Source organism: Delphinapterus leucas, chromosome 8 (assembly GCF_059928025.1).
Source record: "Delphinapterus leucas isolate spDelLeu-1000000601 "Yukka" chromosome 8, BTC_Dleu_Yukka2, whole genome shotgun sequence".
Taxonomy (NCBI): domain Eukaryota; kingdom Metazoa; phylum Chordata; class Mammalia; order Artiodactyla; family Monodontidae; genus Delphinapterus; species Delphinapterus leucas.
Window position 1 is genome coordinate 21,320,061 of NC_143136.1, and position 18,792 is coordinate 21,338,852.

At 46.1% G+C, this 18,792-nt stretch overlaps 1 protein-coding gene across 1 annotated transcript in view; it reads left to right on the forward strand.

Annotated features, from left to right (window-relative positions):
- The first annotated feature begins 469 nt into the window (after positions 1-469).
- The window catches only part of MARCHF4 (membrane associated ring-CH-type finger 4), a 101,852-nt gene continuing 83,529 nt past the window's right edge, over positions 470-18,792 (forward strand). The window contains exon 1 of the mRNA XM_089916397.1: positions 470-1,234. Within this exon, the coding sequence (XP_089772523.1) occupies positions 740-1,234 (495 nt within the window). The 5' untranslated portion in view covers positions 470-739. The remainder of the gene's footprint in view (positions 1,235-18,792) is intronic.

An 18,792-nucleotide genomic window follows, 5' to 3' on the forward strand; every position in this document is an offset into this window, starting at 1 on the left:
GTTGCACCTGAATCCCTTCCCTACCCCCACCGCTGCTCTCTTAAAAGTAATTCTGGTGCTTCTGGGGGTTAATTGCCCCAGTTTTCTGCCCAGGAGAATTAAAAGTTCTCCCAACCTCCTCTCTTCCCCACCTTACCTCCCTCAGCCCCTCACCACCAACCTCCCGTTACCTGAGGGAAACTACCTTTTCTCTCTAGTACATGCAGTCTTCAATTCTTCACTGAGCTAGCTTGCCCTAAGCCCAGCTCAGTCCACTCCAAATTTTATTGATAACCTTCCCCACCCTTTTATATGAAAGAAAAGATTTCCCACTGCCTAGGCATTTGAGAAAAACCCAATAAGCCTCTCCTGGGGAACTTTCTAACAATTAGACCTTGATCTCAAGGCCCTGACAACCCATCCTCAACATTTTTTTTTCTACCCTCCCCCCGCCCCTACCGGTGCCACCAGGTCAAAAGCAAAAAGGAGACACTCTGAGCAAAGCCTAAGGTTGGGGTAGAGGTGGAGGGGCAAAAAAACTTTTGCTGTTGTTGGGCTTTCCAGGTAGAGTTCAGAGGCAGTGGCTCGCAGTCGTCAGTCCTGGGGGCAATTTATTTGCTACTTGGAAGGGAGGTAACAGGAGCCAGTGCGAACGAAGCCTCCCCCCATCACACAGATACACTGTGGACCCCCTCAAACGATCCCATCCTCTGCAAAGACTCCGCCTGCCCCTACCGGTCTCTCTGCTTCCACCGGGCACATGCTGATGCCCCAGAGCGGGCTGCCCTGGTGGTGGTGGTGGCACTGCTGTGCCTGGTGCCGCTGTGCATTGTGCCTCCCAGCCTCCCAGATGCTGCGCCACCAGGGTCTCCTCAAGTGCCGCTGCCGCATGCTCTTCAATGACCTGAAGGTTCTCCTCCTGCGGCGCCCCCCTCCAGCGCCCCTGCCCATGCACGGCGAACCCCAGCCCCCCGGCGTGGCAGCCAACAACACCCTTCCGGCTCTGGGTGCCGGGGGGCGGGCAGGCTGGAGGGGGCCTCGAGAAGGCGTGGGCAGGGAGACCCCTCCCCTGCCACCTTCAGTGGAAGATGACTGGGGTGGCCCAGCCGCAGAGCCACCTGCCTTGCTGCTCAGCAGTGCCTCTTCAGATGACTTCTGTAAGGGGAAGGCTGAGGATCGCTACTCACTGGGCAGCAGCCTGGACAGTGGCATGAGAACCCCGCTCTGCCGCATCTGCTTCCAGGGGCCGGAACAGGTGAGACCCTTTTTCCCTTTTCGTGCTTCCTTCTGGGATCTCCAGGTCTTGCAGGTTGCTACTCGCCTACTTGCCCTGGGGAACCACTGTGCTGTTTCTAGTGTGAGGACTGTAAGTTTTAAGGGCTCCTCAATGATGTCTCATGTGGTTAAGTTTGCCCAAGAGGTGTCTGGTGCCTGGCGGAGCCTGTTTGGTGGCTCAGTTGTACCCCATTTTTGCATTTTCCTTCCAGCGCTCAATTAGAATATGTTCAATTCCATCCAAAAATTCCATAAGCATCCTCAGAGTAGAAGATTCAGAAGTCGGAAGGGGTGAAGTGAAGAAACTTGGTGGTACATTCATGCTTGTTGCCGAGGTATCCTTGTACCTGATTTGTTGTTAGTGACATTTCCCCAGCCCATCTTCAGTTCCAGATTCAGACTTCTTCCCTCTCTGATAGTGTGTGGAGATCTTGTCCTCAGCAAGCCTATGCCTGTTCCTTCACTTTGATACTAACCCCTCCCATATTATATTGACATCCACAGCAGTCACCGAGGATGAGATGGAGAGGGACTGTGAGTTCATGAAGACTATACAGTTTGTTATGACACTTCTTGGCAGACTCAAGCTTTTCTAGGTTGGAAGCAGGTAGGTAAGCAGGGTGAGGGTGAGTGTAAGGAATATGGAGAAGGAAGTAGGGAGTCTTGTCATAACTATTTCCCTTCTCAGCCCTGAAGCACACAAACTGAGAAAGTCCCTTAAACTCTCCCCATCCAGGATAGGAGATGCTTAGTACCTTATGGACCAGAGTCTTCCCAAGGCCAAGGGTTCTCCCTACCACATTCAATCAGATTTTCACAGACATACTCACCCCACCCCCTCTAGCTCCACTTTCAGTCTAGTTTCTGCAGTGCTGGATAGTATGTGCACATTCTTCTAGAATCATGAATTGTGGCAACACTTTCCACAGAATCCCAGATCAGAAAGGTTCACCTGAAAATCTGATCTAGTTAGTGATGCTGGTGAAAGAACATTCAGTTGCACCCTGGGCAGGGTTATGTGGTCACAACAACCACTTCTTCACTAGTTTCCCGGAAGTGGGGTAAGACTTCTCGGTGCTCCTTGGACAAATGATGGTGTAGCAGGATGCCGTGCTGGTGCTCCTGAGCGGCTCTGGTTCTTGTTGAAGGCTTTCTCTGTGAGAGTCAGGCTTCATTGACTTTTTCATTCATTTTGTCTTTGCCCAGAAGGGACAGGGCACTTCAGGGACAGATGATGGCTGGGGCCGTGGCCTGGGCAATATGAGAGGAGGCGATGTTGATCTCAGTGTGAATAAATGTCTCCGAGAGGCTGAGGGCTGGGTTCCTCCTTCTTGTGACTAGGATTGCCTGAAGTCCCAATTGGACTGCAGCCCAGAGCCAAGGACTCTTGTTAGGCAAGAAGGCCCAGGGTGCCTGCACTGTGCCCCTCTTCCAGTGCTGGCTATCCAGCACAGACACAAGGAGGAGTGGCGGGGCTGAGAACAAGAATTGTGCTTTACTTTAGGATGCTCCTGGTCAGCATCTGCCCCAATCAGAAGCCCCATCTTCTCAAAAAAAAAAAAAAAAAGGATTTATTTAGCTTCCTAACTTCTTAAGCTATTTCTTTCTTCTTCCATGTGCCCTGGTTCAGGTCTGCATGTCATAGGGGCCACTGGGAGTGTGGCTTCTGGCAAGAACACCCTTGTCTCTAGAATACAGCAGGACTTGGAGCCTGTTCTGGAGGATATTTACCTGTTGTGTGAACTTCTTCAGATTTCTTTATACCCTCGAGCCCCTTTTCCAACTTCTGTGATTTAGAGGAACCGTTTTCTGTTCCCCTCATTTGCTTATAAATGTGTTGAGAGGATCCGGAAGATAATGAGCCTGAAAATGACTTGAAAGTGATTAATATATAATGGCATGTATTTTGCTCACAGAAAAGCAGTATTTTGCTAAATAAAAAGGAAAAAAAGGATCATTAGGAATATTGTGAAATACCCTCACGTGATACAGGGTCTGGTTGGAGGTTAGGAGCTTTCTTTTCTTGTTTGTTATTTTTACAATGTGTCATAAATAAAGCATGGAATAAAAAAAAAAAGCTAACACCAATAAAGGAATGGGCTCTGTTATTATGTGGGAGGGATAGGGGGTCACGTTGATACTCAGACTGGATCAAATCAAGCACTCCCTGCATATTATTATACTTCGGGGGTTTGCTTTATTTGCGCAGTAGCCAGGAGATTTTAATGGGATTGTGTTATTAGTAATAAGAGTAAAATGTGTTAGATGTGAACACATCTTCCCACTTTTTACTTGTGTTTCTTCACAGGATTTCAATGAGGAAGAGAGACAAAGAGGAGGAGGTGGGGAAAACTCTCTAGAGAAGGAAGAGAGGGAGAGAGACAGTCAGACACAGAAAGTGAAAAGCTGAGATTTCAGTATTTTGTTTTCTGTTCAAGGAGGGAGTGTCCAGCAATTGTCCACACGTGGCCCTGAATGGAGTGCAGACAGTCTGCAGTCTCAGTAGCTGAATGTCTTGGTCTTTTCTCTGCCCAGACAAAGGAACTGAACAGCTCCCCAGTCTTTTGCCACTGCTCCAGGGGCTAAAAGGCTGCAAAAACTGAAAATTTGGTGTCTTCCTGCCAATGGCTTGAAATGTATGTGGTGAGGGGCAGGAAACTGAAAGATCCAGCTAGTTCCGTATTTGTACATATCTATAAAGGACTTACTACTTATTCATTCACACATGCATTTATTTAGCAAATGTTTGTTGTGTGCCTACAGCATGCCAGATGTTGTTTCAGACCCTGAGTATCCAGGAGTGAACAAAACAGATGAGGTCTCTGATCTCCTGAACCTAAAGTTCTAGTGAAGATACAGACATAAACAAGTAAACTAGTAGACAAATAAAGTGATTTCAGATGGCATTGAGTGTTATGATGAAGACAAAATGAGTTAGACAAGAATGAAAGGGAGGGCTTGGGAGCTACATTACACGGAGTGACCAGGAAGAGCCTCCCTAAGAATGTACCATCTGAGCTGATACCTAAGTGATGAGAATGACCCAACGATGCATACATAGGCCTAGAGGAAGAGTTTTCCAGGTGGAGGAGACCCAAGTGTGAACAAGCTTAGCATGTTTGAGAAATAGAAAAGATAGGAGGAGGGAGAGGGATGGGGTGTGAACAAATGCTTTGAGGGCCAACTTGGCTCAAGGCTGGACAGCTGACTGACACTCTCCTTCCCTCAGCCAGTCACTCAGGTGGGACAGGGGTCAGTCGATCAAGGATCTGCGAGAGTGTGGGACAAGAGCCTGGTCGGCAACACTTCACTCTCCATTTCTGCTTGAAGCTCCACTAGTTCACGTCAAGGGACCATGTGCCGTGGTGGGCAAGCTGAGGTCTCCGAAACCAGATGGCCCCAGTCTGAGGCCTGAACAATTTACACAACTTCTCTGTGCCTCAGGTTTCTCATTTGAAAACTGGGATAATAATGGTAGTCCCCAAATTCAAAAGGTTATTCTGAGCATCAGATCAGTCCACACAATTAGAGCCATGCTGTCACAGTGTTTGTTGTTGCTGTTATCTCAGAGACAAGAGACAGTGCCCCTCCCACACACCTTGTTTAAAAGGAAAAAGTGTGCCCCAGCTCCCAGTCTGGCAGGAGGGCTGCTGTGACGTGGTCTGTCTGTGGTAGTAGATTGCTTCTTGCCCCCTCACAATGCTCTAGACAGAATGCTGTTCTCCTGTTTCCATCATCAAAAGTCTATATTAAGTGCCTACCTATGTGGGCTGCTCTGCTGAGCAGGGTCTGGAGACACAGGGCAGATGTGGCCCTGCCCCCTCAGGGAGTTTCACAATCTAACCCAGACATCACAGAGGCTTAGAGAGATCAAGGGCACACAGACAGTGAGTCGCAGGTGAATTACAGTAATATCGGGGACGAGAAAGAGATGCATGCTTAAAAGCCGCTAGTGTGTGGGGTGCCTATTCAGAGAGACAAGTGGATGAATTTGCTACCTTTTCCCCAATTAGTCAGAGAAGGTTTCTCTCCTGCTGCTGCAGACCAAGTGAGAAGAAATAGATTTAGGCTGAGTTTAGACAGCTGGAAGCGGAAGAGATGTGAGACACACGGATACCTTAACAAAGAGGTGAAACCACCTCCCAGGCTGGGTCAGCTGTGGAGCCCCTGGAGTGGGTACAAAGATGGAATCTACCGTGGCAGTGTGGTGATGGGGCATCTGTTTTGGACCTAATGAAAAGCAGGAAATGAGTCTGTAAGAGATTAACAATCTTGGTCTGCCTCCCTTATTCTTCCTACGGTTCATTTCCCTGAAGCTCTGAGTTCAGAAGGGGCAATAGTATGTGGAATATTTTAGTCAGTGTTTTGGGATCTCAGAAAATAAGGGAAGGGCTTTGCAGGGCTCAAGGGAACCTGGAGACCCCAAGATGCAAGGAGAACCCTGGGAATGGAGATCAAGCAGAACATTTTAGGAGAGACCCAAATGGTATATTATTTTTCTTAGAAATATGGTTCAATTTTACATTTCTTTCTGTGATTAATTAACGAATATCTGTATCCACAAAGAATAGACCCATCCCTAACATTTATGGACCCCAGGGCAAGAGTACGGATGGAGGCTCACATATCATAGACCAAAATATTTAAAAGTAATAAATCCAGCTAACAAACTGTTAAACAAAGTGCATTTTATCCTTCTATCCTGACAAATACACCTTCAAAACAACATGGAAGACAGATTTGAATTTAAAACTCTTAGAGTCCTCTGAATTCTGTACTAGCCAAATGAGGATATCTGGCCCTTGGTCAACAGGCCACTCTGATTTGATTCTCTTTCCACTGCTGGCTCCATCCTGCACCATAATAAGCCTTGGACATACATGTGTGGGCACACCCACTGGCTTGTCCAGGCTCTATCTGTACCACCTCCAAAGAGCTTCCCCTTGCCCCTCTCCCTTTGATTCTGAAGAAAGAGAACCATGAAGGTTTTGGGAGCAGGCTCATGGCTGAATAGGCAGGCATTCCAGGGTTCCAGGTAACTGAAGCATGTTCTAGAAGGAGGATGGGGGTCCTTGACCCTGTAGGCGCCTCACCCTATGGGAAGCATGCAGCTGAAGAAGGGTCAGAGTGGAGCCTTCTATAGCAAGGGGCCCTCTTGCCTGGGTCTAAGGGAGGTACTGCGAAGGGACTGTAAGATCCCTGGAAGCAATGACTTGGTTGTGTTTGCTCATCAATCCAGTTCCTGGCACTTGCTTCACGTTCTATAATTATTTGTTGAATGAATGAGCCTTTAGAGTTCATCCAGTGGGCAGCCCCACAGGTAGGGGAACTGGGGAGAAGAGACTGCAAGGGAGAAGGATATTCACTGGCGTCAAATGCTGACCGTGTGTTGTGCGCAAGAAGGGGCAGACCTGTTCTGTGAAATCACAAAGGGCAGTGCCTTGGCCAGTGATGGAATCTCCAGGGAAGCCAACTTGGGTTTTGATATCAGAGAGAACCTTCTATCAAAGCTGTCCCAAGATAGTATAGGCTGCCTTAGAAAGAGGGCTCAAGTGGGCAACTGGAACTAGTGACCCTCAAGATCCCTTTTGAGCTTGAGACTTGGGGTTCGTTATGAGATTTCTTGGGGGTCCAGAGAGATTTTTAATCTAAGCACAAAGAGATGGGTCTGCATCCCTTCCAATTCAAGGGGTCATCTAGTCCCAGAATATCTATTTCCCGTGTATATACTACATGGCATGTATTATGCCATGGCATCTTTTGCAAAGATCACAAAGAATATTCTCTGTCCTGTGTTCATAGAAATCCTAAGTTGTTGGCAAGCATGTGATTGCTGCAATCCTGAATTTACACCATGCACATACAATAGGAGAGGAAGCATTTCATGAATGGCAGGGAACAGATACCATCATGGACCTAGAATGCAAAACCATACCAGGAAAGGGGAAGCACACTTGCCACACCTTCCCCAAAGTCATGAGTGAGCTGTTTTCATTTTCCCATCTGAGATTTTTTTCCCCACTCTAGTTTTTCAGTTGCTACATCTGCCAGTCCTGGTCCTATTTAAACTGGAAGGTCCAAGGACCACTTCCTTCGGGTTCTCACCAGTGCTCTAATACTTTATTGGGAGATGATGTAAGGATGTTCAAACCTCACCATTGGGTCCCTGGCTATTTTCCATATTTAGCTATCTATTCTTTACATGCACACACATGCACGTGCATACATGTGAATAAAGTGTTGAGTGAAGCTGTCTGTCACTCACAGACAGAATTAGGGACTGGAGGAGGGGAGACACCTGGTGTCTTGACAGTGGTGGAGTGATTCTCACCTCAACTGTCTGTAGATCCTCTGCACGGGGTTCACTTTGGAGTAATCCTTCTTCACTTGCCAGACTGCATCTGTTTGTGGTGGTTGGCTAATTTATTGGGTGTGGCTTCTAGCTGAGGCCCCCATACAGAGAATTACTTAATAAAGCCAGTAGAGCAGGAGTGAAACATGCATTTCAAAAGAGCCTGGAAGAAGAAAGGAGAGATACTGGGAATCAATCTCTCTCTCTCTCTGCTCTTTTTTTCCAGCTGGTACGTTGGAGAAGCCCAGTTGTGGCTTGTGAGTTGGGAGAGGCGGGTAGGTTTGACGGGGAGGGGATACTCAAAGGAGTGTGGGAATGAGCTAGCTGCTTCTTGTTTGATGAGAAGGAAGCCAAGTTGGAAGTGAGCCCGGATGTGAAGGAGCTGGCAAGTGAATACTGTGTGAGCTGAACTGTATACCATCCCCCTCTCAAGAAGTATCGTATGTAAGATAGAGTCACTTAGACTCTGTATTACATATAGTACACATTTGATACCTCCCTCTGTGTATGTTAAAAGTAAAAATGGGGCGCACATGGGAATGACCGACGCATGACAAAATAGGTGAAATTGAATAAGTTATAATTTGAGTTCTAGGTAGATGCAAACTGTCCGCAAAGAAGGGGATCTGCGAATAGAAGCTCTGTCCAACTCTGTGATCCAAGCCCACAAAGGGGACACACAAGCCCCAGTCTGGCACCCAGAGCAATTCTCATTGCTCTGATGAGAATATCTCCAGGGCCTGTGCTCAGAGGTGTTGAGGAAAACAGATCAAATTAGTTTCCTTCTTTATTGAAAGGTTACTCTGGATGTGGTTGAAGAGAATCAACATCAATTTCTCCAGAAGAAGCCTCTTGAAACCACCCTGGTGGCTAGCATAGGGCTCTGCATACAGTAGGAATTCAGTATTTGTTGATCCTTTCCCCTCCATCCTGGTACATGTTCATTCCAGACTGATAGAGTTATCTTTGGTTCCTAGTGTACACGTAGTAGAAGGCATATTTGCTTGTGTGTACATGGGCACATATGTGTATGTTTGTGTCTATATAAATTAAAATGCCAAGCAAGGGGGATATGGACAATCTCTTGAGATACCTTTCACCCCATCCAACCTCCTTTTCTGATTCTATAACAACAAATAGCAATGATTCTTGTTCTAGTAATCACAGTGATCATCATCCTGGTTTGCGACCACTTGACCAGGAGCAGATCTTTTCTCGTACAAGTTCAGAAGGATGGGAAGAACATGGGATTTCAAGTCAGAAAGACATGGATTTAAATCACAATTTGGGCCCTTCCTAGCTGGGTGATCTTGTGTGACTTATTTAACCTCCCTGCACCTAGATTTCATTGTTTATAAAACAGGAATAAAATACTGAGCTTGAACACTTGTCATAAGGAGTGGGCAGGATTAAAGTTCTAGGCACACAGCAGCTGTTCATTAAATGGGAACAATATTTGTCCCGTTCTGTTCGTGCAACTCAGAGACCTGGAGTGGGGCCCCCAGACTACACTGATGCCTTTTCTACCACACTGTCTCACGACAACCTTAAAAAATCAGATACTCTGATTAAGGCTGTGCTTTGACCACGGTAAACGCCAGCTGTTTTGTGCCTGACCCTCAGGGATGCACGTTTAGATCCAGTGTCTCTGTTTGGCTGACTTTCTGTCTTCCATTGCCTGACTCTGCTGGACCTGTGTCCTCTCCTGCCTGGGTCCTTCACTCCTAACATATTTGTCTTTACCATCTCCATCACCACCATGTCCCTGACAGATCTTTGTTAAGCAACACTGTCTGCTTGGCAGGAACTGTGCAGAAAGACACTTTTCTGGACTCTGAGTCCCTAGAGGCCAGGAGCAGACCATGCACACGGAGGAGCATGTTGAGGAAGTGACAGCGGAAAAACCTGCTCAACATGTGACAGCGAGGTGTTTGCATTCAGGGTCATGCCTAGACTAGTGTTTCTGGAAGCTGGGGTAGGATGGATACCCCAGACAGACACGACATTAAATAACATAGATCCTCAAGTGAGAATGTTGTTCTCTTCTCATTTTGCTCTCATGCCTTATGATTATGTCCAGGAGAAAATCTCATTGAAGAGATGATACGTCTTTAACACCCTTCTAACGCTTGTCATTCTCCTCTGCAAACAAAGAGAGAAGGCACCAGGCTCAGAGCCTTTGGACATACAGCAATACCTAGCTAGAATCTGTTAATCTTGTTTTGCTTGCATTTGTTTGTGTCTATTCTTTTTTATTAACAGACTTTATTTTTTAAAGCAATTTAATGTTCAAAGAAACACTGAGTGAGTTCCCATATACTCACCCTCACCCCTCCTCCCTACCTCTCCCACCGTCAACATCCTGCATCAGAGTGGTGCTTTTTTTCCAATTGATGAACCAACACTGACACATTGTTATTACCTAAAGTCCATAATTTGCACTGCAGTTCACTCTTGGTGTTGTACATTCTAAGGGCTTTGACAAAAGCATGATGACATGTGTCTACCATTATAGTATCATACAGAATAGTTTCACTGCCTGAAAAATCCCCTGTGCTCCACCCATTCATCCCTCTGCCCCCACCCCTGAACGCCTGCAATATAGTCTGGCCTTTTCCAGAATGTCATATCGTTGAAATCATGCAGTATGTAGCCTTTCTAGATTGGCTTCTTTCATTTATTGGTATGCATTTACGGTTACGTCTTTTCATGGCTTGATAGCACATTCCTTTTCAGTGCTGAATAATATTCTATTGTATCAGCACAACTTGTCTCTTCTTTTTATGGTGAATGATACCGGTTTTTCACTTATGGTGGTGGCAAAAAGTCTCCTTTAGAAATAAATTTATTGAAGTAAAAATATGAGACATTTACAGAAAAATGTTACGTATGAAGAAAACAATAGTATGAATATGTCGAACAGTGTAAGCAACTGAAGTTTGGATAACACTGACCTGGGCTGCACACATTACAATAGTTCTGAGACATCTGTGGGCACCACGAAGTGCGTCAGGAAGGGGAAAATGCAGAGGTGGTGCCCTGGAATCTGCATTTCTAACCATTAGCTTTGACAATTCCGAAGTAGGTGACTGCTTCACAGTAATACTGTTTATCAGGCAGCAGTTTGAGGAGGAAGCCAAATAGGAAGGAGAAATGCTTCCACCAGACCTGAGGTTCCCAGACATATAAGAAACAGAGGTGTGGGCACTGGTAGAGGAGAGGGCGGTAGTTGGGTGGGCACAGGACCATGTGACTAAGAAGGAAGGGACATGTGTCACTCGGGGCAGAGGCAGGAAGGGATGCCTCTTGCATCCCTCTCCATCCCTGCCTCCGTGATCTGAGAGCTACAGGTTTCACATGGGGCAGCCACAAGATGGAAAAGTCTAACCACCGTAGGAGTGTGACATGACAGAGAGATGCAGACTTTGACTGTGTTAAGACATTGCCCAGCTAATGTTAATTTCCCTGATGAATACAACCATCAATTCCCTCTCCTGAATTATGTTCAGAGGGTAATCTTGAGCAAAGTCCAATCAGGGGCCTCTCTGGGGAAGCCCCAGAGTCCCAGAGTAAGGCAACAGATGGTGCACAGCCCGCTTCCTCACAGCTCACTGAATACCAACAATGAAGTGCTTCAGCTCTGGAATGGCACATCACACTCGCCTACAACTTGGCTGGATCTAGAAACATGGCTCTGCCTAACGGCAGCAGGGGTGGAGAGTGTCATCCTCCTAGGTACCTGGAAAGAGAGGAAATCCAGATGTGGGTGAGCTCTAGAAGCCTCCCCCTCCACAGTATTAGTATCTCCCTCTTAGGGTTGCTGTGGTATTTCAATGAGATAACACATGCCAAACATTTAGAACACTGCTGACCCACAGAAAGCATGCGATAAATAGTAGTAGTTATTGTTATTATATAAGGAAGAGGTTGTACTCAGGAATATCCAAGCCCCTTCTAATTCTGTTGTCCTCTTTTATGCCGTATCAGGTGGAGGAGCTGTACCTGGGGTTTGTATAAATCCAGTTTCTCTTTCCACCAGAAGAAATCTCCCTAGAAGAACGCCCTTAGCACTAGGCCTTAAAGACTGAACCAGGGAAAGAATTTGGAAAATAGGAAATGAAGGCTTTTCCAGACATAGGAACAATGGAAGCAAAAAATCAGAGATGTTTTTGGAGAAGATTAGCAGGGTGGATAAGAATATGGGGCTTTCAGAGCCAAGCAGAACTGTGTTCAAATCCCAGTGTTGCTGTGCAGTAGATGTGTGACCTTGGGCAAGTCACTTACAGACTCGAAATCTTAATTTCTTCCACCGTAGAATGGGAATGCTAATAATAGTACTTGTCTTAGAGGTACTATTGTGAGGCTCAAATGATATAATGCATGCAAAACTCTTGGCAAAGAATAGAGTACAAATGCACAATAAATTTTCAAAGATGGAGTGAACATTAGCTCTTGATGTTATCTGATCTACCAACTCTCAATGGTCTTCTCCAAACTTTCTTTGAGAACCTCTGCCTTGATGTGTGTATGATTGTGGGCTGCTGACCTCAGGAGGAGCTTCCAAAATATCACAGGGGTAGATGAAACTAAATATACCTAAGCATTGCCAGTATAGTAAATAAAAATTATCTCACAGATACACATACAATTTTTCAAATGTATGTGGAAGGCATCGTGATGAGCAAAATCAAAAGCATCCTTCACTTCAGTGCAGCTTCTTGTCAATAAATATATTCTCAATGAACAGATACTCAAAGTACAACTACAGTCATTTGAGAGAGTTTGTGAAACTCTTTTAGCATTAAAAGGGATCCAAATTAAGGGCCATTCTACAAAACAACCAGCCAACCTGTCAAGGTCGTGAAAGATGAAGAATGAAGGGGGAACTTTCCTAGATTGGAGGCGTCCAAAGAGATATGATAACTAAATACAATGCGTGATTCAGATTGGCTTCTGGACCAGAGAAAGGGCATTAGTGAGACAGTTGGTGACATTCGAATAAGGTGCATAGATCACTTAACAGTATAGTATCAATGCTAAGTTCCTGGTTTTGGTCATTGTATTATGGTTCTATAAGATGTTAACCTTTGGAAAAGAAAGGTGAAGGGTTTATGGGAAGCTATGTTTATAAGTTTTTTTAATGAATCTTAAATTATTTCAAAATGAAAAGTTAAAAACTGAAAATAATTTAAATGGGGGGTAGTTTCTCAGACTTGGAAAAAAAAGAGTACAGAAAAAAGAAAAAAAGTATAGAAAAAAGAGCATGGGTTTGGTGGTTAGAAAAATTGGGTTAGAATCCAGGCTCTAGCACTTAGCAGCTAAAAGCAACGTTGGGCAAATCAATTCAATCCCCTGAGATTCAATGTTTTCTTTCTGCAACATGGAGCCAATAAAAGAAATGCATCATAGAATTATTGTGAGAATTTGAGGAGACAACCCCTGCCATAGTACATGAAGGGGACTCCAGAAAAACATTCATTCTCTTTCTGGTCTCTCTTTACCCCTCTGTCTGAAGAGGATGATAAATATTCCTCACACATTTCCCCGGGTATAAGTACTGTGTGCTAAGTGCTCTGAGATTGACAGGGTGACACCTGAGCAGTGAAAAGCATTGAGTGGGCAGGAATGTTTTCCCAGTACGGGATCTTAAGCATATAAACAGAGTTCATAAACATCAGTACAAATAGCATTGGCCATTATGCAGAGCTCTTTAACACTGCCTAACCTGACATCCCGAAAGGAGCATTTTGGCATACTGAGTGAGTGTGGGCTGTATATTTGATTCATCCTGTGGCGATGCCTCAAGGAGCCACAGACCTAAGCCTCGTGAAGCAGTGTGCTACTTTAGAAAGAAAGCTTTCTAGTGCCGAGGCTCTGAGTTCTCCAGTGTGTTCAGAAAGCAACTGCCCAAACCAGACAGCTGCAGGTGAACGAGGGCAGGCGTGAGCGGGAGTGAAGAGATGTCCACTCCTGTTGTGTGTGTGTGTCTGTGGGTGAGAGCGAGCGAGTGGGTATGTGTCTGCACATGACTACAACTGTTTAACACAGAAGAAAAAGGTGCTTGAGGGGGTTGGTCCATTAAGCTGCTCCTGCCTTTCTGTCATCTTTGTTCCAGAGAGAGCACACGGGGTCTGGCCCTTGCAAAGTCAGTACTGACATTCTATACAATAATCGCTTGTTTCTTACTTCTGACATCCATTAAGTGTTTGTCTGCAAAAAAAAAAAAATCAGTTTGAGGCTTTTGGAGATGTATGTGATATGATTTCAAAAGTTCTATGCATCCTCCCTCCCAAAACACATAGAGAGAGGTTCCTCGAGATTTAAATAAATTTTCATCATTTCTACGAATGCAATGCAAGTTTAAAAAAAGTGTTTATTTGACATGATGGCTGGAATTTGCTTCACAATAATCCAGTGACTAGAGGGGAAACAAGACTGGTCATGAGTTGATAGATGCTGAAGTTGGGTGATTGGGTACATGCTTTCTTCTACTATTCTATTTTTGTGTCTGTTTGAAATTTTTTGTAATAGAAAGGTATGGCCTATTGTCTGGTTAATTAAATGTTATGAAAAGACAGTTATTAAACAGGTTTTACAAAAGGGGAGGTGGAGCTAGCTGAGGGCTGAAAAAATAGCCTGGGGCCCAGTGATGCTGAGGACCAGAGCCAAAGACAGGACCAGAGTGCATCCCAGTGGGCACTTCATCAGTCTTGCTCAATGAGGGGAATGAATTTGATGACCTCTTAAGGGATGTTCTGTCCCCAAAGGTCATGATTTAAGGATGAAATTGTTCTGTTGTCCATTCCTTTTCTTGTCCACCTGGTTTGGTGGCAGCAAAAGGATCAGTGTGACAATTCATTCAACAGACATCGAGTGAACGCACCCAGTGCCAGGCCCTGGGAATGTGGAGATAAGATGGGGAGCTCAGAGTCCAGTGCAAGAACCCAGCATGCTAAGAAGCAACCATAAGATGACATTATGATGAGTGCCTTGGACCAGGGTTGCATTCATTGTGCTGACGGACCTCACAGAAGGGGTGACTAGTAATGTCTGGGAAAGCTAGAGAAGGATCGCCAGAGAAGCTAATCCTTGAGTGGCCACATAGGGATGAGTAGGGGGAATTCTCCAGGTGGAAGTGCGTGTAAGGTAAGGCTATCCGAGACCTACCCTCACTCTCCACGTCAGGAACATTTTCCACTCAGCCTAATCCTCTCTGCTTTTCACTGCTTTTCAGATCACCCTTCTCTGCTCTAAGACCCAGAACTGCTCCTCAGAGAGCTGGGCGGATTAAAGTGTGGGCTCCGTGCAGACGGGGGAGGGGTGCATTAGCTCCTCTCTAGAAGCTATTCCGCTCAATGCCAGCCTTTCTGGGTTTGGTCCTACTGGACTTTCTGTAATTGCATCCCAGTGGTCTGACTGTTCTTGGGGGCCACCTACCTGGTAATAGTAACTCCACAAAAACTCTCTTGGCTGATTGAATTGAGTTTGTATCTGAAAGCTTCACTTGTGGGTCCAGAAGCTTCCTTACCCTCCAATGCGTGCAGAGGCACTGGGTCATATTCCTGTGCTAGGGAGGAAAGAGCAAACTTTATTTTCCTAATTTTTAGAGGTAAGAAACCAGGTTCTACAGAAGTGAATGGAAGGCAGAATGCTAAGATGGGAAATACCAGGAGGAAGACATTTCCTTCTCCACCCTTTCACCAGCTACAGAAGTATTCATTCATTCGCTTCCTAACAGATGAACATATTGTAGTGAAGTGGTAATTTATCAGGATGTTTGGAGAATGAAAGAGATTAGGGAGGGAAAATGGGGAGGAATGGAACACATTCGTGGTTAATTTAATTTTCCAGTGAATTTGGGGATAACCCTATCATTTATATTTCAACTTTTATCGCTGACAATCTTTATAAAACACAAGAGTCCACTTTGCAGGGTATTATTTGAACACCACCCCAAATTCCCTTATGTTGAAGTGTTGTTGCTTAAAGTTAGGCTCTGTTACAGAAGACAAAGGAGGGACTTCCCTGGTGGTCCAGTGATTAAGAATCCGCCTTGCAATGCAGGGAACGCTGGTTCGATCCCTGGTCAGGGAACTAAGATCCCACGTACCGCGGGGCAACTGAGCCCACATGCCACAGCTAGAGAGAAGCCCACGTGCCGCAGCTAGATAGAAACCTGCACACCGCAACGAGGAGCCTGTGCGCTGCAACAGAAGATCCCGTGTGCCACAACGTAGCCAAAAACTAAATTAAAAAAAAAAAAAAGAAGGCAAAGGAATGTCTTTTTAGCTTCACAGACCACAGGATATCTTGTAAAAATCAGTAGGTGGATTTTATTGAAACTGTGATATCAACTTGTTTTATCTTTCTCCCACAAGAGTGGTGTAAAATTTCCAGTTCATTCGTTCAGCACATATTTATTGAGCAGCTGCTTTCTGCCAGAACTGTGCTGAGGATTCTGGCTATCCACAGAATCCTCAGCAGAGCTGAGCTAGACCACAGCTCCTGTCTCCTGGGAGCTTTGCTGTCTTGTAACTGCGGATGGGGCCATTATAATGCAGGATGCAAAGGACTAAGAATTGTGCAAAGTGCTCTGGGTGCACAGACTTGAGAATCAGGGAGGGCTTCTCACAATAGGAAACAGCTATGGGAGCCCTGAAGTTGACCCAGATGAGAGAGTGGAAGGGCATTCCAGGCAGAAGGAGAAGCTTTTCCAAAAGCCCAGTTTGCTTCAATACACAAGCATTCCCTCATCTTCCGTTCTCTGTACTCTGGTCCGTAGAGTCATGTCTGCCACCCTAGGGCATCAGCTATAGCAGCTGTGAGCCTCACTCAACTTGGGGCTTCCCCTGTGCAGGTCCCGGCCTAACCTAGTCCTGCTTCCGCCAAAAGTCTGCCTTGCTGAGCCCAGTTAAGGAGCGAGGACACAGGGGTCCGTCCATCGTGGGTGATCACCTTGGTAACAACCACCTCAGGTTGCCGGGGGTAGGGGTGCAAGAGGTTGACAAAGGAGCGTGCAGAGGCACAGGAGCTCTAAACCCGGCAGGGTCCCTCCAACGTGCGTGGCAAACAACATCTCATTTAAGACCCAGGAACACTTTCATTTCAGGTCCCTCACCTGGAGGTCACTGTCTGGCCAGAGCTGAAAGAAAATGTTGTCAACATGGCACAGCTCCCATAATCTTCCCAGACCTTCAGCTTTCCTAGTTCTCCCAGTCCTCTGTGCTTGCTCATCCCTGTGGAGCTCTGGTAGACACAGCACCAAAGTACTATGTTTGCCTTTTGATTCCTTTGGAAATGATCATTCCAAAACCGCCAGAAGCATTATTACTACCTACCCTCGGGCTAGAAAATGTTAACAGCATAGGACAGCACACTGAGAAAGGGACCTTCCTTCTTTTACAAGATAAAGAAATCGAAGCCCAAAGAGAGTAAGTGATGCGTCTGTGTTACTGTCAGATGCACAAACACCGGGCAAGGTGTAGATAACAGAGCCATGAACAAAACAGACAAGGCCTCAACTCCCATGGAGCTCACAGTCTAGAGGGGAAGTCTAGCCGGATCATGGCCCGCAAGTCATGATGGTGGTCCTGTTGCTCCTTGGCCACCTGGGCAGCTGCTCTGACTCCCTGGCACAATCCTGTTTGTAGCTCTTGCCTCCCCTCCACTGACAAGCCCCCACCCCTTCCTGGATAATGTTAACAATTTCTTGATCAGCTTTCTAGTCCCTTCTCCACTGCACTTCTGCTTCATACATGCACAGGACATCCTTTCCCTTGCACTTGGTGATGTCGGGCAGGCAGCGGGACCCCCAGCAGCAGTAGCAACATCCGATCTTTTCATATTGCCCCTCCATGATCTCACCAGACTCTGAGCAAGTAGCTATGGGTGAGGTAAGTGTGATGGCCAGAAGTACAGCTATCACGCTCCAGGAATATAATAGAGTCTTTCAGGATAAAATTACGAAATAGAAAGTATCATTCCTTACTCCCCTTATGGTTGAGGAGACAGACTCAGAAAAGGCAGGTACCTTTGTTGGTTTGCAGGGCTGGGTTTGGACTCTGGGCTCCTGACTCCAGGTCCAGGGCTCTTTCTACTCTTTAATTAAGCATAATTCAATTCAGCAACTATTTTTCAAGCACCTATGATATGCCAAGCATGGTGCCAGCCCTACGAATACAGATAAATAAATGTGGTTCCTTCTCTCAGTGGCCTTTCAGTCAAACAAGAGAGAAGTATGTATGCAAGCAAATTGTTGTGAAAATCACAATGGAGAGATGGTCTAGTTACAACATATGCAGAAAAGAGGGGAGGGCCAGCTCTGAGGGAATCAGAGGTGGGCAGCTTCATAGACAAGAACCTCCAGCTGCTGCTAAGAGGACGGGCAGGAGTTCACCAGAGACCTGTGGCAAAGGGGCACCAGGCACTTGTCAAGGTGAGGGGGTGTGACACAGTGTGGTGGTCTGACATGTGAAAGGAGGACTTGTGAGGAGTGTCAGGAGATGGGAGGCTGAGGACCAGAGGCCCCTGAGCATGTCCAGCTTGCTGCCTCCCTACATCTACTCCTATCACTAAGAAAGCTGGGGAAATATCCAGGCTACCCCCTGACTCTACATAATAAGGAGTTCTGAGCAGTTCACTCTCCTGCTTCTTATTGTCATGAGAAAAAAAAAAAAAGTTAAATGCCCTCAGTACAGTAACAGTCAAGGGCTCCTTGGATTTGGACTTGACTTTCCATCCAGCCTCCAGCCTCATGGCCTCTACTTCCCATCAGATGCTCCAGCCAATCCCCACTGCCTGCCATTCCCCAAATACACCCCATGGCTCTCTGACTTTTGATTTCCATTCAAAGGCTTTCTTTCGCCTGGGACATCCTTTTCTCTCTTCCTTTATCAGCCCAAACCCTAACCTCCTCCAAGCCCTACCTCATACGTCACCTCCTCCATCCTATACCTCATCTCTTTCTGGCTGTGCCCCCATAGGATTTACTCACCACGGACTGCCTGCCCTCCCCTCCCGCCATTTCCTTCTCTCCGGGCAAAGGCAAGCTCAAAGGAGCTTGTCCCATGGGTCCCGTTCACCTTTGTATCACCCACCATGCCTGGCAGTTGTAGGGGCTCAAAAGGGTAATGTAATTAATGCAACCCAGGCCAATTAGGTATTTGAATACTTTCACGGATTCACTC